Below are 24,436 nucleotides of genomic sequence, written 5' to 3' on the forward strand. Positions count from 1 at the left end.
TTATATGACCAAGAACAGCATCTTTAAGTTTGTCTAGATTTCTGTCACATTTTTATCCTGCACTTCATCCTGTGGTTCTTCCCTTCATTTATATTATCCTCACAAAATCCTTGTGAAGTAGATTAGGCAGAAAGAGTATAACAGGCTTATGGCCAAGCCAGCAAGATTCATGGCCAAGTGGGAATCTGAACCAGTCTAGTCTGACAGGTCTTGCTGTGTGAACTGCATTATACTTTTCAAAGCCCATTCAAGTTGATCTGCTTGGGATAGCTCTGTTAAACCACTTCATTGCATTAGGGACCGGGTACTTCCTTTCCCAAATTAGAAAAAAATTATTTAGAGATGTCCTTAGTTGTTGTCTCACTGACTTAAAACTTCAGCTTGTTGAAGCCCTGGCCACCTTTTAGAAATAATATTAATGATTAATTAAATGATTGTAAGGCATTTTAATTTTGTCCTGGTTTTTGATCCATTGGGCTATAGCTCATGCAGAAGACAGAGTTTACCACTTTGTTTCAGTCCGGTTTCTTGTTTTATCTTACAGTTATTGATATTAAATATTTTTAGAGGGATGTGTTTGTGGGCTGGAGGTGGAACGGAAGATGGGTAAAAACTCATGCAAATAAATAGAAGATTATAATTCCTCGTAGATATAGAGATAATTATTTTACTTATTTAAAGAATCAAGTATTCATTATGCAAATTGCATTTGGTACAGGCTGGACTCAATGCTTATTTCTGGAAAATTCTATGGCATCTTGTTTGGGGTCATCGATCCAAGAGATGTAAACTCTATTCATTCATTCATTCATTCATTCATTCATTCATTCATTCATTCATTCATTCATTCATTCATTCATTCATTCATTGGTCAGGTTTATATACCACCCTCTACCGAAGGGCTCAGGGCGGTGAACAATAAAATAGAGCACATATGTCAACTTTAAAATCTGTTCAGTATCAAATAATATAGGCTCTAATAAAATAAACCCACCCCATTGATGCAGCATTATTAAAATCCACATAAAAGATGGTGCCTACTATCAAATCCCCTTTAAAAACCAGAGGGAAGGGGCGGCAGGATCCATTTGATATTATGAGGGAGGGCCCCTCAGCGGCTAGTCTCCCCAAAGGCCTGGCGGAACAGCTCAGTCTTGCAGGCCCTGCGGAACTCAGTAAGATCCCGCAGGGCCCGGACAGCTGGAGGAAGAGCTTTCCACCAGGCTGGGGCCAGAGCTGTAAAGGCTCTGGCCCGGGTGGAGGCCAGCCACATCATTGAAGGGCCAGGGATCACCAGTAAATTGGCCTCTGCTGGGCGCAGAGACCGATTTGGGACATATGGGGTAAGACGGTCCCGCAGGTACGGAGGTCCCAGGCCGCGCAAGGCCTTAAAGATTAACACCAACACCTTGAAAATGATTCGGAATTCGATCGGTAGCGAGCGCAGACGGCGGAGCACAGGTGTGATGTGGTCTCTAGTGGCACTTCCTGTAAGCATACGAGCCGCTGCATTCTGGACCATTTTCAGTTGGAATATTTGTATGGATGTGCTGGATTTGGGATGACAAAGCGCAAAGACAGAAATCAAGGAGAGAAATTTAGCATAATGGTTACCAATCAGAGCACGGAACAGGCAGTAAGAAAGTTAGAAATCTGATATTCATGTTCAGGGTTCTGCTTTTTTTGGCCCTTGGCTGTTAGAAGCCCGGATAAGCCTATGGCAGTTCATATCCTAGAGCAGTGGTGGTGAACCTAAGGCACTCCAAATGTTCATGGACTACAATTCCCATCAGTCCCTGCCAGCATGGCCAATTGGTTCCATGTCTCAGCTGCCTCCATTGGCTCCCAATTGGCCATGCTGGCAGGGGCTGATGGGAATTGTAGTCCATGAACATCTAGAGTGCCATAGGTTCCTAGAGCATTTTTTGCTAAAGTATATTTATTTTTAATGAGTTATGCACAGTTGAATCATGTTGCATTCTTGATCTAAAAAGCTTTTGAGGCATAGAAGACTTGGGGAAATATGTGAAAATGATTCCATGGTTGTACAGTGTTTGTTAGTTCATTTATTTATAATATTTCTATTCTGCCTCTGGGAAATATTGCCAAAGAGGATTCACAAGATAAGTAGAGTAATAAGAAGTACAATTAGCATTAAATGATTAATAATATTTTCATCATAAAATAGTAAAATAAGCAGTGTAAACATTTATAGGCAGTGCTATGTAGCATATAGAGCGGGACTTAATACGTGTTTACATTTTTATATATTTATTTGTTTACTATTATATTCTGCTGTCTCTTTAAGACTCCTGGCTGTATATTCAAATATTTACAATCGTAGAATCAAACAAAAATAGAATTTCCCCTCTTACAAATATTCATTTTCCTTTGATAATATTTAGGCTGCTTTTTTCCCTAGAGAGTCTTAAAGCAGCTTACAAAAAGAAAAACAAATGAACCAGATCAGATAAGAATCATTTTCTTTTTAATCAACAGAATATATTTTTAAAAAATAAAATGGTTTTTGAGGAAAATCTATCTAAAAATAGTTTTCTGTTTAAAATACATTATAGTCCAAAGGTCATTCATCATGAAATAAAAATTAGTTTTTAATTACGTAGCATGAGGCTATATATTCAGTATTTAAAATTTATGGTAAATGAATTCCATTAACCCATTCATAATGCCATGGTGTTCCAGAGGTTTCTGTAAGATTATTTGGGGCAGTTTTTCTGTCTAGAACTGGCTTTGCAGTTTTCAGTACTGTGAATTTGTGTCTGCAGAGATAACATGCAAAAGTATTGTAAAACAAACATATGGAGTTGACAAAAAAAGACCTTAATTGTATTGTTCCCAGTGGTGGGGTTCAGCAGGTTTGTACCACTTCGGCAGAACCGGTTGTTTAAAATGGTGTTTGTGAACAACCAGTTGTTAAATTATTTGAATCCCAGCACCGGAACCAGTTGTTAAATTATTTGAATCCCACCACTGATTGTTCCTTTGGAAATCTGTGTTCACAGAATGAATCCCTTACCTCTTAAGTGTTAAGTTTCAAGAACTTCAATGAACAGAATACTGTTTGGAGTGGAATAGATCTGTACAAGAAGCTAAGGCTCATTCCGCACATGCAGAATAATGCACTTTCAAACTGCTTTCAATGCTCTTTGAAGCTGTGCGGAATGGCAAAATCCATTTGCAATCAGTTGTGAAAGTGGTTTGAAAACACATTATTTTGCGTGTGCGGAAGGGGCCTAAGTATGGCAAAAATATGGACAGGGCAAAAAATAAAAGTGAAAGCGAAACCTTAAATGCAAGGCTGGTGGCCCGCATGAAACTGAAGATAGTTCATCTCGCAATGATTCATCATTACCTAATTATTTCTAATAGCGTAACCAAATCAGTAATTGTTTAATATAACTGTAAAACTAATCCAAAAAGTTATTTTTCTGAAAATGAAACCTTCATCTCATTGTAAATATTAAGATAATACCAGCAAGAAAACCATGTAGAAAACCATGATTTAAACCTAGCCTTGCTGATTTAAATCAACTCCACCCTGGAATGATCAAAAACAAATCCGGTTAGTTGTCTGGCATATTGATGCTGGTTGGTTCTAGGTTGTGAAAGGTGGTCCAAGAGCTCTTTGATTGGTTCTTCTTGCTGCTCCCCACAATTTAAATACCTGCAGAAAGAGGGAGGAGAAAAGTTGGTCTCGTTGCATGTCAGTCACTGCCAGCAGATTGCACCAAGTCAGCAAGAGAAGGGGTTTGTAAACAGAAGGTCCCAAGTTTACTCTCTGGCATCTCCAATTAAAAGAGCCAGGTAACAGGTGATATGAAAGTCCTCTGCCTGAGAACCTTGAGAATCTTTGCTGGTCTTATTAGAGTATGATTAGCTAGCGGTACAATTCATTGTAAGATAGTTTACACTGTGTTCCTCAGTTCCCTCTTCTGCCAGTTTTAGCTGTTTGGAGGATACATACAATACATCTTATGTGGTTGCTTCTAAGGTTGGGGCTAAATCTCTCTGCAAAGCAGTAGTTGGTTTCTCTGCCCTGCGGCTTGCCTGTCTTTCCTCACCTTCCTGTAGCCACAGGGCAATTGATAGAACAGACTAGTTCTTCCATAGACAGAGGTAGAACAAGTTCCTTACAACAATGTGTTTGTCCTTTTCTGTGTCTAGTCTCCTCCTTGCTGATGACATTCTTGCTGTACCTTTAAGAGTCCAGCCAGTGATTCTAGGAGAATGTTCAGATCTTAGATTACACTGAACAATTGTGAAAACGATAAATGACCCATACCATTGATACAAAGGAATGTTATTTTTATAATTAAAATGCAGGCTGATTGGAAGTGTGTGCGTGGGGGAGATATCTTACTTCAAGAATGGGCTGAACAGCACTCTTGACTTCTCTTGCGCTCCCTCGCTTTTCCACATTCTTTAAAATGGGATTTCAGAATAAGCTGAGGTTTCCCATAACCCAGTATTCTGTTTGCTGTTTGAATGCTTTTGTTTTCAGAACACTGCTGAACACTGTTTAATATCTATTCTGCGCTGAATTGTTAAAGTTGTGCCTTGCATAGATGGCACAACTTTAAAAACTCAGTGCAGCATCTAGGTTAGGGATGGCAATGCAGATGCACAGAAGTGTGTATACAATCTTACTTGTGTTCTGTTTTTCATTTACTGCTCTCAGTTCCTCACCAACTATACCCCACAACCATATCTAGTTTGGGAAGAAATTGAATACTATTCTGGGATGTATATAGAAATCTTCGGAGTCCTTTTCAACTAATTTTGCTTTGCTTGCAGGGACTGTGCACTATGTATCTGGTTGTGCTGATGGATAGGTATGATATTAGCTAGGTGTTTTATCACACCCATGGTGGTGTGGAGTGAGTTTGTGTATAGCATGGGACAAAGAATAACGGTCACCCTATCACTGTGTTACCCAGCTTTCACAGGTTGTGAACTTATTTTTAAGGAATCTCCACCAGCTGCTAAGAGTGTAACAGCACACAAATAATTTAAAGTAGCAATGGGGAAAATAAGTTCTGGAAGAAGGCAGGGATTCCTATGCCAGCATGGAGAGTGGAGGCCAGCAGCAGCTGGAGCCAGCCTGGAAGGCTTGAGCCAGCATTGAGAGCCAGCATTGAGAACTTGAACCAGCAGCAGGAGCTGGCTAGTTAGCCAGCTAGCACTAGAACCAGCATTAAGAACGTGGAACTTAGGATGCACTGTATTTTTATACCCCTGTGAGCAGTTTGGGGTGGGAGCTAGTAAGTTTCTATTCCTGTAAGTTTCTATTCCTGAATTTTCTGGGTTTCCATGCTGGGATTGCAGGGCTGAGCTAATTAACAGCTCTATCTATTATTCTAAACCCCGGGACAATGGAGGCAATTGGTCCTAGATTATATCAGTGATACCATGAATGGTTTATGCAGAGATACTTCTTACAGTCTCTGCCTTCAGTATTCAGATTTGGCTGAGGCTTGATTGATTCAGGATGGGATCTTGTTGTTAGGGAGATCATATCTAGAGGTTGGGGAAATGCAAGGAAGAAGCAATTGTTTGTAAACATGTTTTCTCAAAAGCACAGTATCAGGGAGTTCTAAAAGCAGCTTAGTGAGGTGTGGTGTTCAGGAGATTTGCAGATTCCATTATGTCAATGGAGTGCTTTGGTGGGGAAGACAATCAAAGATGCATGTCCTTGTTATGAGATGTCCAGATAATTGTCTGGAGTAACTCACAAATCTAATCAGACTGTTTTGCCTTAGGCTTGCTCTCAGTTTGGACAATCTGCTACCCACCCATTCAAACATGGAAACTGGCATTTTGCAGCACATAGCATGAGAAACAATATGAAATCCAATATTTCATAAGGCAGGGTATACAGGGCAGGGTTACAAGTGGAAGCCATGATGTCAAATCTAACGGCCTTCCTAAGGAAATACACTGCTCAGCATTGCATCTGCACCAATGGAAACCATACAGTGACGGGGAGGATGGCTTTACTGAGAGGGGATCGGTCAGCTTTCAGTGGCTCTCATTGGTTTATGCAGGACTTTAATTTACAGTAGATTTGAAAAGGGAATAACATCTGGCCTGTGTATCAGAGGGTTGGATTCTGCCAGCTCTTTTGTTCAATCTTGGCCAACAGGCCTTCTCACATGATTTCTGTCAATGCAGGTCCTATGATCCTCATAGTTGGAAACTCCCTCTCTCCTGACTTTGTGCTAGTAGAAAAGCTGAATCCAGCGCAGAGAGATTTAGCCCTTTCTCTGTTGTGCTCCTTTCCACCATTCATTCATAATTCTCCAACCCCAGAGATAATGTTTTTCTAGTGCCCTATGGCGGCTCCCATATATAAACTGTCAATAATTTCATATTATAAGGGATGTCGAATAAAAATGAAGTCACATAAATAAATAAATAAATAAATAAATAAATAAATAAATAAATAAATAAATAAATAAATAAATAATGTGTGTTTGAAGTGCCGTCAAGTCATATCTGACTTAATGTGACCCCCGTAGGCTTTTCAAGGCAAGAAATGAACAGAGATGATTGCCATTGCCTGCCTCTGTGTAGCAACCCTGGACTTCCTTGGTAGTTTCCAAGTACTAACCAAAGCCAACCCTGTTTAGCTCCAAGATCTGATGAGCTCAGGCTAGTCTGGGCCCCCAGGTCAGGACAAATAAATAATACCAGATATGGATAAGATTAACCATCCTCTAAGAAGCCTTCCTCCAGCCTAAATGGCTCTTCATCCAATGGAAGAGCCATTTTAGAAGAACTATTCTTAGGCTTCAGACTTTGCTCAATGGAATGGGAAGGATGGTTATGTTCCAGGCTACTATATCACTGAATGCCTCAATATTTGAAATAATTGACAAGTCTGCTTTGAAATACTTTAATGGGATAGAAGTGGGATAGAAATGTTTTATTAGAGAATATTTTCAAAAAGGGATGGAAGATAAGCAGAGAAGGTAGGGAAAGGCGGGGATTGAGAAGTGAAAGTAAAACAAAATTAAATTGTACTACCAGCTCAGCACAATTCCATGGTGTAATTTTGAAATAATTGACAGATTTATTTTAGTGTCAGTGTTATTTCTAATGACAGTTCTTAAAGGTATGCAGAACTATTTTAAGCAGTTTCAGATTAATTGTCTTCATCTTGTATCCCATCAGATTTAATTCTGTAATGAATATTATCTTTCCAGGCATTTAATATGTGTATGCATAGCACTGTGATGAATTCCCTGCATGATCTTGCTGGGTTATTATTTGTTATGAATCATTCAGCAGTCCTCAGTGTATATCTTGTGAATTGAGCGCTCATTTCTATTTGTTTCAGATCTCGAAATAATATATCACTGTTTTGATAATTTTGTCTCTTATGCATGCTATGTTCCACCTGCCAATCTAAAGTGCAATATGAGCTAGTTGGATATGTGAGTGGGTGTTTTTCCTGGTAACAAAACAGGGAGGAGTAAATTTAAAGATAAGGTAAAGGTAGTCCCTTGTGCAAGCACTGGGTCATTACTGACCCATGGGGTGATGTCACATCATGATGTTTACTAGGCAGACTACATTTACAGGGTGGTTTGCCATTGCCATTCTCAGTCATGTGCCCTTTACACCCAGCAAGTTGTGCTAATTTTACTGATCTTGGAAGGATGGAAGTCTAAGTCAGCCATGAGCCAGCTACCTGAAACTGACTTCTGTTGGGTCTGAACTGAGGTTGTGAGATGAGCTTTGGCTGCAATACTCCAGCTCGCCACTCTGTGCCTTGTAAAGATAAGCACTAGGCTTGCTAAATACCCTAAAAATTCGGTAAAATTGGGATTTGGATTTATTGGGGCATAAAATTATCTGTATGCCCAAATAAGACAAATAACATATTCGGATATACCTGAATATTTGGGTATATCTGAAAAATTCAGGTCCGTTTGAATTTTTTTGTATTTTTGGGTGTTTTTTCACATTTTGGCCTGAAGGGGGCGCATTTTTAAGCTAGCGGCACCACAATTTCAGAGTATGATCCAGAGACTGTCCTGATGATGCCTGCCAAGTTTGGTAAAGTTTGGTTCACGGGGGCCAAAGTTATGGACCCTCCAAGGGCTAGCCCCCATCTCCTGTTAGCTCCCATTGGAAACAGTGGAGGATGGGGCACCCACTTTGGGGGTCCATAACTTTGCCTCCCTTGAACCAAACTTTACCAAACTTGGGGGGTGTCATCCTGTTGTCCCCCCCAGGCAACTAATATCCAGAGAGGTACTGCCTCTGCATATGGAGGTTTTGCTTGGCTCTTCTATCAAGTAGCATTTGCAGACATATTCTCCATAATTTGTCTTTCTGTTTTAAAGCTATCTAAGCTGGAACCTTTCTTTTATCTCATGACTTCCACATCTCAGAGGTTTTTGGCAAAGGGACTTTTGTCAGAAGCTTTTTGTTGGAATATAATGCCTACTAGTAACTAACCAGCCCTTACCCTACACTTGTTAAAGAAAGACACCAAGAGGTTGGGGAGGGAAACTACTTTTTACAGAAACTACTCTGATTATTTCTCCTACGTTAATGTCTACAATCCAACTTTTAATGTTTTTTATCTATTTACCTCCCACACATTTTATGGTTCTATTTTTGTTTATTTGAAGAGAAAAATGTGTATTTTATAAATTCGTTGTTACTAAGGATAGAAGGAACTGTATGATTATTTCATCTGAAGATATTCCTTATACTTTAGAAGGGTGTTCAGATTTCTCTTCAGATTGTACAAGTTTGTTTCAAACATCAGAATCCCAGTTCAAATCAGAATTGCCTAAGTGACAGGATCAATATGAATTCAGCCCTTTTGGTAAATTCAAATATAAACTCATTAATACTATAAGTAATGGTTTGGCCAGTTTCCTAAAGATGTTTAATTGTAATGTTCTAAAGAAAAAGCAATTATGTAAAGCAGGAGAACAGATCAAATGATTAAGAGCAACAAAAATTATTTCAGTGCTGTTCAGCAAATTCTCTCTTGGGATGCTGTGCAGAACAGTCCTTGAATTACTTGGCAACTTTGTTCTGTTTGTAAAAATGGTTTCATTTACTTTTCACTAAGCGTTTTCCCCAACTTGTGTTCTACCATAGAAGAAAAGCCAAGCCGAAAGCTCCTCTGCCTCCATCTAAGAGAAGAAGTGCTGAGTTTCCTTCATTCGATGATTCAGACCTAACTAACTGCACTATGGAATTAAAAGAGAATATCATTGACAGAGACATCGAGCTGTCTGTGGTCCTCCCGGGTGATGTGATCAAGTCTACTTCTGTTAATGGCAGGTATGTTGAAAAAAGATTCTAAGTCTTTCCTGCATGTAGCTGTGGTTACTTTTCAGTCTGAATATTAATAAAATCTTTGAGTTGGATATGGAAATGTATGTGTGTTGTGATTCAGGGGGGCACAAATGCCTGTTCTTCACGCGCATACGATTATTCAAATATAATCTAGAACTGATTTGAAATTTATTTTTTTTACTCGAAAGTGTTTCTCTGCTTTTTATCTGAGCCTTCAGTACTAATTAGAGTTCAGATACAATACACAAAGAGAGGGATTTTTTTTAATGCTCCAGAGAATTCTGTAGTCCTTGACCTGAACTACAGGGCACAGCTCAGGAAAAGTTTTGATTCTGGAAGCAAGTGTGTGAGTCTGAATGTCACTGATCTCTAGCCAGAATGTGTTAAGGCAAAGTTTCCTTCATCTGCTCTTTGTACATCTTCCCCAGTACACTTCATACCAACCAGGACTGAGGAATAATTTAGGATGGGAATGTTAACTTTATGTGGACAAAGGGAAAGCTTTGAGGAGAGAATATAATGAAACTGTGCCTGGTCAATCGGGAATTGGAGATTCTCTGAGATTTGTTAATTGAGTTTATGGATTGTATAGCTCCCTTGCTCATAAGGTTTACAAACTCCCCTGATGTGAATAATCTTAGGCTAGATCGTGAGATTAACAGAGCCTTAAAAGCCAGCTTTTGAACAAAGGTAGCTTTCATCTTATCTGGACTCCACTTCAGTTTGTTCTCCCTCTGCCACTTGACCATTACATCAATAAATTGGGCCAGGGCAGAAACTGCCACAGTTAGCGGGTTACTCAAAGTTATGTATAACCAAGTGTCATCTGCACAGTGATGAGCTCCTTCTCCAGAGCTTGTTAAGGAGCCTAACATAAATATTAGACAACATGAGAGATAACATGGAACCTTGTCCCCTTGGGTTACTAGTCTGAACCTGGTGGGAGGGTTGGAGGTGGAGCTGAGCAATATTGGCTAATGTCATTAAATCACTTCCTGAGAAAACCCAAAAGTGACGTAGGATAACTTTTATCAGGAAGTGGTATCATGGTGTAAACAATGACACTGTTGTTGCTGTTTTGGAAAACTCTCTGACTGCTGCTTGGAGTGGTGGCAGGCAAGCTTAGCTGACGGTGTGAGATCTGTTATAGCAGGAGGCCTTCCAGCAGTACTTACCCTCCTGTGTCCTCTCTAAACCATTTGCCATTCCTTCAGCACCATAGTCATTAAAAGGCACATTTTTGGGAACAAGACTTGACTTCAAATGTTTAAGACTTTCACTAGTCCCATGGAATGATTGAAAAGCATATTATAGCAGTCTTGCTAATGATGTATGATAAGCTTCCTCCAGGGAATCTTATCTATTTTGCCTTAAGTTCCATGATATAAGAGAGGCAGGATGGAAATATAAATGAATAAATAGTCCTGTCTGACAAGCATGTAGCTAGTGACTCAACCACTTCAGAGTCCAATTAATTTTCCAAAACTTGCAACATTTTGAAGCCAGTTAGAAAATATTGAGTCATGTACTTCTGATGCATTGTGTTGTTTGTGCACAACTCTAGTAAATATGTACACCCATGATTGGCAGGTTGTTAGACTGTAAGTGACAGATTGTTTTGAATACAGTCTACTTAGTAATAGGCCCTGAATTTGAAAGATCTGCTTCAGAGATAAGATTTCTGTATATCTTAGCTCTTATTAAGTGTGAACTGTAAACTGATAGTAATATTACTATGGCTAGTTGAATTTTTATTTGATACTTACTGTACACTCCATTTTAAAAAATGTGTTTTGAAATTTAGGTTTACTTTAGAACATTTCGAATAAAAATGTGATAGTATCCTGAGGCCTAAGACCTTAAAACAAAGTAGAGTCTGTGCACAAATTATTTAAGTCTAGTGTGGTAAAGCTTGCAAGAAATTATGCAGAGTTCACGGTACTGAAAGTACTGGTTTGGTATTTTTCAGTCGGTCTAGTGGAAACAAAGAGGTTACATGTGTATTTTGCTAGTCTTCAACTGCATCTGGGTGGTCCCTGGTTTCCGGACACCAAAAATTAGATTTGTATCCTAACATTTTTCTAAACGGAAGCAACTAAACTGCAGTCAAGCACTAAGTATTTAATGAGACCCGTCAGCTTGCTTTTTTTTTTTTGAATGCAGCCATTTTATTAAGTGTGTCTTTCTTTTTATAAAACAGCCTTTGTTCTCTGTACACCGATGTCCAGAAAAGAGACTGACCAGTAAATGAGTGTTGTCTGACTGTGGTAAAATATTTAGGAAGACCAGGTTAGAATTGGCTGTTATAGAAGCAGCTTTTCTACCCAATGAACTTTGAACCCAAACCTTCAGGAATGCAGCAAGGAAAACTACTAGCCATCATGTGGCCACCACACACCGCAGTTGACCAAAAATAATAACTTAGGCGAGGCTCCGAAAAAGAAATACATGTAATTTAAGGTAACCCTTTCTGTGCGACTGGATAATCTTTTTCTGTGACGCGTTTTGTTGAGTGTTGCATTCAACAAGACCCTTTTATAATTCATGGAGATGTTGTGTAAGCTGTTCCAGTTGGCAGGTGGAAAGTTTATTTCATCACAATCTCTGTTATTCATTATTAGGGTTGACCCAAGAACAATTTAAAAATACAGAGTAAAGCTTCTGTGTTGAGTATTACTGTGCAGAAGATTATACTGAGCAGGATTTCTTTTTATAACTTTGAACATTCTGCAATATTTTATCTTGCACAGGTGTTCAGGCTTCTCTTACATGTGCTTACATGTGCGCTTTCTATTTGCTCCTTTTTGTTATTTACCTGTAGGTTTGCGGAAAAACCTGAAATGTAAGAAACAGACAAAAAAAAACCACAGGAGGTTAAGAAAAAACCCTAGAGTACCTGTAACTTAAAAAAGTTCAATTGCTGTTGCTGAGTATCCACACAGTGTAGCCAGCCTTCACGACTTGATTTCTGTTAGTAAAAATCGAGAAGAGAGAGCAGAATCTTTGGTTTGGACTTTTGAGGGAGGATTCACCAGGTGCCCAACCAACCACCATGTGACTTGTGCCATGCAACTTGACATGACTCACCCACGCCCAACTGCTTGATGTTGTTCAGTAGCAACCATCCTAAAAGCCAGTGTGGTGTAGTAGTTAGAGTTTCAGACTAGAATCTGGGAGACCCAGCTTCCCCAGTGTGCCATAGGAGTTCACTGGGTGACCTTAGGCCAGTGACACATTTTTAACTAGCCTACCTCACAGTGTCCTTTTTGAGATATGGTGACCAGAATGGCACACAATATTCCAAATGAGGTTGCATCATAGATCTATACAGGGGCATTATAACAGCGGCTGATTTATTTTCAATCCCTTTCCTCATAACTCCCTTCACAGAATATGCCTTTTTTCTCTGCTGCAGCACACTGGATTGAGATTTCCATTGAACTATCCACTACAACTCTAAGGTCTCTTTTCCTCTCAGTCTCAGCTATCAGCATATACATTAAAAAATGGGATTTTTGTTCCAGTGTTCATCACCTTACATTTACTTACAGAGAACCTTGTTTGCCACAATATTACCCGCTCACTCAATTTGGGAGATTTTGTGTTTTCTGCAAACCTATGTATATCAATATATATCATATATATCAAAATGCAGATGGTCATGGATAAATGAAATTGCAATGAAATTACAATGTATTATGCTTTATCCATTTTTACTTTCCCCCCCAGCAAACCAATGATGGATTTACTAGTATACCTTTGTGCACAGTACCGTTTAAATCCTTCAAGCCATACAATAGATTTGATGTCAGTGGAGAACAAACAAATCAAATTCCAGCCAAACACGCCCATTGGAATGCTTGAAGTAGACAAAGTGATTCTAAAGCCAAAACAGATGGATAAGAAGAAGCCGACTCCTATCATTCCAGAGGTGAGAGAGCTGAACACTTTACTGCTATCTTTTTACCTCCTGGATAGATGTCAAAACTTAATTTGATTGGTTTTTATTTAGGGGATTCACATACCCTTCCTTTCTCCTGGCGGTTGGCTTAGAGTTTGGTTTGAGCTGCAGAAGGAAGATGAAGTCTTGTTGCTTTAGGAAAGAAAGTCATTTATGGTGGAGAAACTCCATATTGATAGGAAAGGTGGAGAAAATAGGTTATCTGAGCTAGAATGGAAGGAGAGTGCAGAGAGCACATCTTGCCCTCACGGCAGATGGGGAAAGAAGTGGAGTGAGAAGAAATTTGCTACAAGAAAAGAACTACTGAGGTTGATTCCGCACTTGTGTTATCGACCTAAGTTCGAGCTGCGTTTGACCTAAGTGCTCCGCACAACCACTGGGATCGACGTGGTTTTGTACCAGCTTCACCCCGTGTAACGGTCAAATTTCCGACTCCAGTTGGGAACTACTACTTTTTCAGGGAACCATGCTCGAACTCAGCTCGATTCCAGTAAAGTGCAGAATCTCTGGTGCCAGGAGTCCCCCATTCAACCAATCACAGTTTCGGGCATGAGTACAGCTGGCCAATCAAAAAACGCCACTTTTGTCCCTCCATTCCTGTGGCAGTTTTTTTAATAACGTGTGTGGGCATGGACGGAACATGGCTGTAGAACAGTAGCCAATCGGAACGGAGCGGCGAAGAGGCACAGGATGATTCTGCCCTCCAAGCTGGGATCACGCTGGTTGCAGTGGGGAACAACAATGGCTTCAACCTAGGTTAGTACCCTTCTCAGGGAACTGGGTCGAACCTATTTTACTCGTGTGCGGAATCGCCCTGAGTGTAGCATTCTAAATTTTAAAAAAGGACAGCAGCAAAGCAAACTGAGGATTGCCACTCTTAGGCTGGCAATCCTGAAGAGCATTAAGGGGTGTAGACTGCCTAGAAATTCAAAATGCTCTATGATTTCATCATAGACATGTTCAGAATTTCTAGTATGTAATGATATCACTTCCTATGATATCCAGGCACCAACAGATGCCATCCCTCCCTGTGTCCATCCTTCTGCTCCACTGAGTGATGGTAGGGGACAGGGATTATTACAGGGAAATTTTCAAGGCAAGAGATGAGCAGAGTTCATTTGCCATTTGCTTGCCTGTGAGTCACAACCCTGGACTTTTTGGGTGGTCTTCCATCCAACTGCTAACCAGATCTGACCCTGCTTAGTTTTCAAGATCTGATGAGATCAAGCTTGTCTGGGCTATCCAGGTCAGGGCAGCAGAGTTAATAATGGTTAAACTTATTTATTTATTTATTTGTTTGTTTGTTTATTTATATCTTCAATTTCTATACCGCCCGATCCCCGAAGGGGATTTTATGCTGTTCTTCCTCCACATTTTATACTGTTCTTCCTCCACATAACACAGTCTTCTCTCACAGCAACACTGTGATTTTCCCAAGGTCACCCATGTCTGAGTAGAGATTTTGAACCAAAGTACATCAACCACTACACCCCAATGCTCCATTTATAAATGTGTTTGTAAAGATATATTTGAAAGTTCGATATTTGTCATGGGATTAGCTTGGACAGAGTGCCTCTGTTATCCTGTTGGTGCTCAAAAGTATGGTTAGACCAAGGGTGTCAAAATCTTATGCCACTCAAGGTGTGCAAGCAGGGAAGGTCTATCAGCATGAAAAATACACATACGCAACTGTTGGTTGGTAAAATTGCTGGCCACAGATTGTTTAATAATGCAGCAACGTAGGAGCAGATGCGAGGGGTGGGAATTGATCCATCCTGGGGCAGCAACCCTATCTTGGGATGGCAACCCTACGGGATGGCAAATGAATGGGAGCCCATGTGGGTGCTGGCCTCTACCTGGAGCTCTCCTTGCCTCCAAGGGGTGTAGGCCAGCTGCCAGCCCATGCCTGGGTATCAGCTTAGTGGTTTCCCACAGCCCCTAAGGCCCCTTATGGAGGCTCCCCCCCAAAAGCTGCATCCCCATGCCCAATCTGCTAAGTTGTGACAAGGAATACAAATGACACATTGCAGACATTACAGGCAAAGTGATTGACATGAACATTAAAAAACGAAGGGAGGGAGTGATGGGAAAGTCTGAAGGCTGCATGTGCATGTCATTTATGGTCACACTGAGCCCCACTTGTCGAGCTGGCCTGTAAACGGGCTGCCTGCCGGACAAGATGCATCCAGCTCAGCCATTGCCTTCCCTTCCCCAGCTCCTCTCACACGGCAACCTGCATCTGCAGGTGCATCTGTGCTGCATTTGTTATGAAGACCAGATATGACATAAATGTGACTTGGTTCAGCTGGGCCTGGGGTGGAGGTGGTGTCTAGTGAGCCTGCAGCCAGCTTGCTAGGCCAGATCAGCATTGGCAAAGTTGGCTGGCTGGCTGCCTCAGCTGGCCACAGCAGGCTCGCCAACCCAGTTTAGCATTGGGAGAAAGGGGGTCACTGGGCCAGTTTGGGAGCAAGGTGATGGGGTTGCCTCAGCCAGCTCATGGACCTGATAAGCTCTCTCAAGGGGCTTGATCTGCTTCCAGGCCACGTGTTTGACTCACCTGGCTTAGACACATCCATGGTAAAATTGCTTGCTTTAATTCTTGCTGCCTGGGAAAGATGAATAGATACTCTTAGCTCCTCCGAATTATTCTAAGGTGAAATGCTGGAGGTCTTTCCTCAAGCAGGAGCAAATACCCTTTTTCTCATTTTATGCTCAGGTCTCATTTTTATGCTTGAGAGCAGCAGTGGTGTAGTGGTAAACAGCAGGCACACTCTAATCTGAAGAACCGGGTTTGATTCCCCGCACTGCCACTTGAGCTGTGCAGGCTTATCTGGGGAATTCAGATTAGCACTCCAACACATGCCAGCTGGGTGACCTTGGGCTAGTCACAGTTCTTCAAAGTTCTCTCAGCCCCACCCACCTCACAGGGTGTTTGTTGTGAGGGGGGAAGGGCAAGGAGATTGTAAACCCCTTTTACTCTCCTATAGGAGAGTAAGGGGGATATAAATCCAAACTCCTCCTCCTCCTCTTCTTCTTAATGTAGAATTGTGAAGGAAAGAGAAGGTATAGAAATCTGGTAGTATGATTTCAGTGTTTCATGAATAATTTTCAGCACACAATTGGGAAAGAACATTTTAATGTGAGATGCCCATGTTGCTTTTCCTCACTGAGTAATGAAGATTAACTGGTGGCCTAAACTTGGAGTCTCATTCTGTGATGAGATAAGAAATAAATAAGAATTTTGGAGCAATTTTTACCCTAATGAGTACTCCAGCCACACGCCTGGGAGGCTGAGTCTTAAAAAAATGGAAGCTGCAATGTTGAATAGTAGTTATCAAATGGTTTTTCTTTTCTTTCAGCAAACTGTAAGAGTGATAATTAATTACAAGAAGACTCAGAAGACCATTGTCAGAGTTAGCCCTCACACACCACTTCAAGAGCTCGTGCCAGTCATCTGTAGCAAATGTGACTTTGATCCTTTACATACCATGTTGCTGAAAAGCTATCAGTCTCAGGAAGCTCTTGACTTGGAAAAGTCACTGAATGACCTTGGACTTAGAGAACTGTATGCCATGGATGTCAGCCGAGGTAAGAATTACATGTTTGTCTTTCATCAAACCTACTGATGAAGTGGATACTGTACTATAGTTTGTCTTTTAAAAAAAAGATATTAGTAGGGTTGTATATTCCTCTGCCACTGAACTCAACATGCCGGACCTTCTTTGCTGTAGAATGCGCCACCTGGGTCCTAATGCCTACCTAGTTCTGCTCCCCCCATCCATGTTAAAGTGAAAGTAAAATATTGGTGATAGTTGTTCAATGAAATACTCTTGTATCAAAGTATCATGTTCAGTAATGCACAAAACAATGGTTTTGACGAAGGCAGCACATAAAAATGAATGATAATTCTCTGATTCTTACTATATTCTAATGCAGAAGCATACAATTTTCTTGATTGCTTCACCACAATTGACCATGCTAACATCTTTTTCTGAGACAGAATGTGTATGTGTTTACACACACACACACACACACATGTACATATTTTCCACCTGATATAGCTTGATATACATTTGTCACCCACTTTACCTCAGGTTGTGTGTTTGCTGGATATAACCTATATATACTCCTCTGTTGTATACTTTGGGAATAACTTCAGGTCGGGCACTGCTTCTAGATTTTTAGGAGGCAACTGTGATTAATACCAGCTTAGGGTGATGCATTGGATGTGACACTTCCTGGAGAAGGATGACTCAAACTTTGTAATATATACTTCAGTAACTTTAAGGTGTGATTATTACAATGAATTGTATGTGGGGCTGCTTTTGAGAACTATGTACAGTTAGAACAAATTGTATTATTAGTAGCAGGAGTGAACATATAACATTGTTCAACTTGGCACCGAGTTTATTCTGAATGCTGATTCTAACCTTGGAAGCCTCAAAACTGATCAATAAACAGACTCCTCTGCTTATTCGGGCAGTTTACAAACCACCATTCTGTCAAAAATATGCTGAAGGCGCCTTGCAGCATGAAACGAAAACCATACAATTGTGGCATAAAAAGAGACTCTCACATCTCAAAGAAGCAGATTAAAAAAATGTAAAAGCAAAACAACACAAGATAAAAATCAGTGTACAGTAGAATAGAAAGAAAACATTCCAGTCACACAAAATCAGTTAACAGTACCATAAAATCTATATAATATTAACAGTTTAAATTGGAAGGGGGAAATTGTTAGCAGCATGCTACTGTCATTATGCTTTATGTGTGAGATGCTGCAGCGTCATTCTAGGCATCAGAGGGGTGCATGAAGCTGCCTTATACACCAGATCAGCTCCTTGGTCCTTCGAGGCCAGGGTGGTCTACTCACTGTGGCAGCAGCAGTTCAGGGTCTCATATGGTGGTTTTTCACATCACCTGCTCCCTGATCCTTTTAATTGAAAACACCAGGGATTGAACTCAGAACCTTCTGCAAGCAAAGCATGTGCTGTGCCACTGTCCTATAGCTCCTCCCCTAAATTCTTTCATAGAGGAGAATTAGAGTGGAGGGGGCACTGGCCACAGAATGAGAAAGAGAGAATGATTGGGCTGCTGTGATTTCAGGTAAGTGTGGGAGAAGGATAGGAAGTGGCTGGATAGAGTGGCAGGATTTGACTGTCTGAATGTCCGTCACTCACTAAAGGCAGTTATTACATTTCAGTGGCTATTCTCTAAAGAATCTCTATTAATTAGTAAAAGCTTTTGTTTTTAGCAGGCATCTTGAAAGTTAGGCTAATGTCTATTTTTTGCCTTCTGCATTGGGAGTATTGTTTTGCTGCTCTATAGTCATTTCAAAAGCAATCTGGAGTAGGTGACTAATTATTTATTAAAACATATCCTTCTTCTCCCCGTAGCTCAGAACAATTGACAGCGCCAACTTTGAAGCAAACAAAATGCAGTAAACCCTAAACAGCTCCCTGTCCGTAAAAGATTCAGGTAGTCCATACCCATTAATAGAATGGCCCTGTCAAATAGATTTTGTCAAATAGATTCCTGGATCTGCATGGCCCAGGCTAGCCTGACCTTTCCATATCTCAGAAGTGAACCAGTGTTGACCTTGGTTAGTACTTGGATGGGAGACCATTAAGGAAGTCCGGTGTCACTGTGCAAAGGCAGGCAATGGCAAGCAATCTCTGTTCATCTCTCCTCCTGAAAACCCTATGGGGGTAATCATAAATCAGCCAAGACTCAACAACACTTTGCATCACCGGTACTACGTACACAAAATCTGAGCAAATGGCAGTTAGAATCATAGAGTTGGAAGAGACCCCAAGGGCCATTGAGTCCAACCCCTTGCAATGCAGGAACACACAATCAAAGTACTCCCAATATATGATCATCCAGCCCCTGTTTAAAAACCTCCAAAGGAGACTCCATCACTCTCCGAGGCAGTGAACCCCACTGTCGAACAGCCCTGACAGCAAGAAAGTTCTTCCTGATGTTTAGATGGAATCTCTTTTCCTGCACCTTGAATCCATTACTCCATGTCCTAGTTTCTGAGGCAGCGGAAAACAAGCTTGCTACATACGTACTAGATTTTAATTCCTGACTTCCAAGGTAACGTTTGACAGAAAAGTGAGATAAAAATAAGAGAAACAAATTGTATACCTCCATACCACATTTTCTTGTAAATGAAGGCAGAGATCTGTGGACCACTTAAAAGAACGCTCTGATGAAACATGAACAGAGAGTCAGAGGTTAGCATGCAAATCCTTTCATCTTGAAAACTACTGATTTAAGGGTAGGCATCCATTTTCATTAATTTACTGCTTTGAACAAGGAAAGTAATTCATCTTGGTACGTTTATCCTTTTAATCATGATGTGAGTGTTGGACTAGTATATTGGCTAATTCCGGGTCAGTCTGAAATTAGAGATTAGCTGATCCTCAAGACACATAAACACATAAGAACTGTTTGAACTGTACGTAAAGCACATTTCTGTTGATATCGCCTGTCTAACCTCATCATTTGCTTGTAATAATTTTCCAGTCAATCTTTCAGTTTCACCAAAGTAGTGCTGCATTTGCCAGTGATCTGAAATCAGCAAAAGTTATGAGCTGACCTGTTGCTTCTTGCTTCTGTATGAACTGTTAAACCAATGCTGTAATCCTAGTCCCACTGCATTATTTATTGAATATGTAATTTTGTCTGAATTGTTTCCATATTTTGTACTTCACCATCTGTCAGTGAGACAGGCTGTCTATAAATAAAGTAAATAAGAATAAATATCAACTAGCGTTTATTTCCTTGGCGCAGAATGTTAGATCTTATACCCCATTCTGAATTATATTGAATATCTGAACTTTTTCTTTCTTTGGCCCCTTCCGCACACGCAAAATAATGCGTTTTCAAACCACTTTCACAACTGTTTGCAAGTGGATTTTGCCATTCCGCACAGCTTCAAAGAGCACTGAAAGCAGTTTGAAAGTGCATTATTCTGCTTGTGCTGTCTCAATTGCTAATCTGGAATTGCTTCTTTTATTTGGCACTGGCACACACAAAAAAGCAGCCCTAAAAACACTGGAATGTGTCCTGCCACTTTTCTCAGCAAAGTGTGGAGCCTTCTTTTGGTGGAATAGCAACAAAAGCTAGAGGAAGGCTTTAGAGTGGTAAGGTACTTGCTCACCAAAGTGGTAGGATTCTTGTTTCTGGCCCCTTCCGCACATGCAGAATGATGCACTTGCAATCCACTTTCAATGCACTTTGCAGCTGTGTGAAATCCACTTGCAAACAGTTGTGAAAGTGAATTGAAAGTGCATTATTCTGTATGTGCGGAAGGGGCCTCCATCTCTCCCAGCCCTCTTTCAGGAAGTGAAGTAGAAATGTTGCAAATCCTTACTAGTTATTTACAGACCTTTATTCTGTGGTTTATTTATGACAGAGCAGTTCTACATGATGAATATCATACATCGGCTTTCATCATTATTTTCAATGGATAGGACTGGGAAATTCTAATGTTTTATATCGATTTAAATTTATTAGGGCTGCTGAGGGCTATGGGAAGATGCTTCTGGAGCCTCAGTTGTCATCTGGTCATCTTTACTTTTGATTATAATTTTGCTTCATTCTAGATGAAATTTATGGAAAGTATAAGCTTCATGTTGTTCTGTGTTTCAGAACTTGCTGCTTTAGCCTACAGCTCCTCTACTTAAACTTCGATAGAGAACATTTGCAAGATTGAAATTGTAATCCATTTTTCTTCTTTTGTCTCTAGTCACACCAACTTCTGAATTCCACTTGTCATCTTTGCACGGTAATTATTGCTGGTCTCAGAAAGGAAACGCTGGCAGTAAATGCCAGAGCGTTGGCATTCCCATTTAAGGGTGTCAGAACACATAGATGTCTTTTAAATTATGTACATTTCCCAAAATTACTATTGGAAAAAAGTAAATAATGCAGATTTCCATGAATATGGATTCATAGGGCTGTGGTGGTTTGCAGTAGAACAACTAGATTTGAGTCCAGTAGCCCCTTCGAGGTCAACAGGTTTTTCAGGGTGTAAGCGTTTGACAAAGTTCTGACAGAGAACTTTGGTTGTTGAAAGCTTATATCCCCCAAATCTTGTTGCTACTGGACTTCAATGAAGTAGATTTCTTTGCAACTCCCAAATGGTCTTAATTTTGGGCAGCTCCTGAGTAATTATAGAACTGAAGGGCAACAGCAGAGATGGGGAAAACACCTTAAAATTAGCTTGATTAATTTTTGGAAAGTGGATATTATCTAAATATTTCTTAGACCATTTTTGTTCCTGGTACCCTTGTAAGAATAAAGCTAGTATATCATGTACATTTCAGTGTGCCTGCAAAATGTCAGAGTGATTTCTTGTCTAGATAAGATGATATGTAAAGCATGTGGTGAACAGCCAGAATTGTGGAAAGAGTTGGAAATATAATTAGTATCATATTTGGGAATAGAAAACAATCCTAGCTGAACTACTTATAAAATATTTAATACAAACTTCTGCAAACACAATGGGTTTTTGGCACTGTGATTTTTAAATAGACAGCTTTCCCTTCTCCCACCAGCCTTCTAAGCTATTCCAAAAAGTCATGTTTGAGGGTCAAGATTGCCTGCTGACAATATGTCACACAGCATGGAATGGATCCACTGAAATTACTCGCTCCTGAAATTACCTGAAATTACATGTACACACAAGCAGTGCGAGTTTGGTTGATGGAGCAAAAGGTGGCAAAATGAGGGGGTGATTTTGCTTCAGCTCTCTGTTCCACCTGAGATGTTGTTCCAGAAGGGAACTGTCAGTTGTGGCGTTGGTGGGTCCCCCACACTGCTGTGGTGAGAAAGTGTGGCTCAGACTTATCTTGGCCACTGTTGCTGCCTGCGACCTGGGCAGGGAGAAGGGCGGGCTCTGTGCCGGCATCCTGCCCTGCATGGGCAGGGCCATTCAACTGTCAGCACTAGTGATGTGACTGAAGGAGACAGGGCCACAGTCATTATGTAGGGCAAGCCGGGCTGTTCCTGCACCTCTTCTTGCCTGGGCTGTGAGGCTTCTCCGCCCATCTTCCTTTGTTGCTCTGGATTTTGGGTGTTTGCAGTTTTATGATGTTACGTTTTGTTGTTCTTTGTTTTGAAGGGCAACAGGTATATTTACAATACATAATCCTGTCAAGCAGAGTAATGAGCAGAAATGTGCATTGTGTGGCACATGAAGATAGAATAGTTTATCTCTCAAAAGACCAGCCGTTTTTACCTCAGAAGTTCATAAACATAAGGAGAACTTTACTTTAACTGAGAGAGAAAACATATACAGTATATACTCATGAACAGAGTATCACATATATAAGGCTACATTCACGGCTCATTGTTTGTTACAGTTTTGGTTGTGCTAGTAAGTATTTACAGTATCTCTAGTCAGAGCACTTTTACATAGCATTGGTTAAACAGTATTCAGAGCAACCTCTTCACTCAGTCAGTCAGGGAACAACAGAATACTACCAACGGATTTTTAACTGTCACCTTTAGAATGTTCATTCAGCTTTCCAGAATTCCTTGCTGCTTATGCTGCTGCTGCATGCAAACAAAACTGGAAATTCCAACATGTTTTTCAGCTGTCAGAGCTTGGCGGGTTCCACATGGGGACCCATTCAGGGGAGGAGGAGCCTGCGTGCTGGCCATTTGTGGGGGTCTTGGGGGTAAAGTGACCCTATGGACCACATGTCCAGACGGGGGCTGCTGGTGGCTCACTCCCCCACTGGCAGCAAGGGGAGTTCATTCAGAGGCCAGCGCCCAGATGTCCCCTCTATCTTGCTGCATGCCACCCCTCCCCTCCGGCCCTTCTGTCTCCCTCTGCTAGGGTGGGTGGGGCATATCCAGATGCTGGGCCCGTTCCCTCCCTCCCTTGCATGCCACCTCTCACTCTCTGTCCCCTCCCTCACTTCTCTTCCCTTGCATGCCTCCCCCTCCATCCCTTCCCTCTCCCTCCGCTGAATGTGTATGAGAGTAGGTGTGTTGTGTGGTAGTAGTGGGTGAGGCACAGAGAGTGAAAGGTACCTGCGTGTGAGGGGGGGGAACCCCACCTGATGTCTCACACGGCAACGGGTGTATGTGTTTCACTTCCACTCAAGTTATTGCCTATGTACTGTTTTCACTGCTCATATCTGGCCATCTGAGCGAACATTCTAAGGGCACGAACATTCTAAGGGCACGAACATTCTAAGGGTGACAGTTACACAGAGGCAGCTTCATGGCCTGGTGCGCCAGGAAAAAGATGTTTTACCTGGCTCAGGTGTGTTGTCTGACAGCGGAAGGTACGTAAGAACACAGTCGGAGGAATGAGTTAAGTGTGTGTGAAATTTTCAGAGCGTTTGGGCCAGCAGGTGCGGGGTTATTCTCAAAGCAACAAACACATGGTTCCATTTTTATATAGATAGACTGAAGTTCCTTCCCTCTCCAAACCCCACCCTCCTCAGGCACCCAGAGCTAGCAACCCTAGTGGGACTGCTGCTTCCCTGCCTCTCCTCTCCAGCATCAGTGCAAAATGTGACACCTGGGGAATGTAGTAGTTTGGGGAAATGCTTTCGGGAAAAACTGGAAGCCTGCTATTAGAAGGGCAAGTCACTGACATTTTAGTTGGGAGACAATCGGTAGTATCCAAACATACCATGCAGGGTTTTTTTTTTAATTGTAGAATGAAATTTGATCCAGTTGTGCGAAATTTAAAGGGTAGAACATATTCAGTAGTAGAACTAGAAACTTGGGAAGGAAGCAATCAGTGTAGTGTGGATGCTGTTGGACTAAACCTTTTCTTTCTTTTATATTTTAGATGCTTGTCAAAACTCTCAGAATTTGGACATTTTGAAGGAGAAAGAAAATAAAGGCTTCTTTAGCTTTTTTCAGCGAAGTAAAAAGAAACGAGAGCAAGTAAGAAATACAGCATTTGTAACTGGTGCAGAAATGGTGTAAAAGGAACAAAAGTTCATAATGCGCTCTGGTTTACTGAAGTCTAGCTAATATACATTCAGATTAGCTCACCTCCCAAACCCAGGTGGTGAGGACTCCAACCTCTCTACCCTGTGCATACTTTCAGTTCTGCCATGTTGAGAGCTTTGTGCCTTTTTGACCAATAGAAAA

General features: G+C 41.0%; 1 protein-coding gene across 6 annotated transcripts in view; it reads left to right on the forward strand.

The window, feature by feature from the left end:
- COBLL1 (cordon-bleu WH2 repeat protein like 1) overlaps positions 1 to 24,436 on the forward strand; it is a 137,120-nt gene that overhangs the window by 83,491 nt on the left and 29,193 nt on the right. For 5 of the 6 annotated variants that reach the window (XM_048484709.1, XM_048484713.1, XM_048484712.1 and 2 more), the window contains exons 2-6: positions 9,145 to 9,330; positions 13,075 to 13,276; positions 16,666 to 16,894; positions 21,063 to 21,101; positions 24,129 to 24,226. In XM_048484709.1, coding sequence (XP_048340666.1) covers positions 9,145 to 9,330; positions 13,075 to 13,276; positions 16,666 to 16,894; positions 21,063 to 21,101; positions 24,129 to 24,226 — 754 coding nt within the window. Of the gene's footprint in view, positions 1 to 9,144; positions 9,331 to 11,728; positions 11,806 to 13,074; positions 13,277 to 16,665; positions 16,895 to 21,062; positions 21,102 to 24,128; positions 24,227 to 24,436 lie in introns of those variants that run through there. The other variant, XM_048484715.1, reaches the window with a different exon arrangement.

The sequence above is a fragment of the Sphaerodactylus townsendi genome, linkage group LG02 (genome assembly GCF_021028975.2).
Source record: "Sphaerodactylus townsendi isolate TG3544 linkage group LG02, MPM_Stown_v2.3, whole genome shotgun sequence".
Lineage (NCBI taxonomy): Eukaryota > Metazoa > Chordata > Lepidosauria > Squamata > Sphaerodactylidae > Sphaerodactylus > Sphaerodactylus townsendi.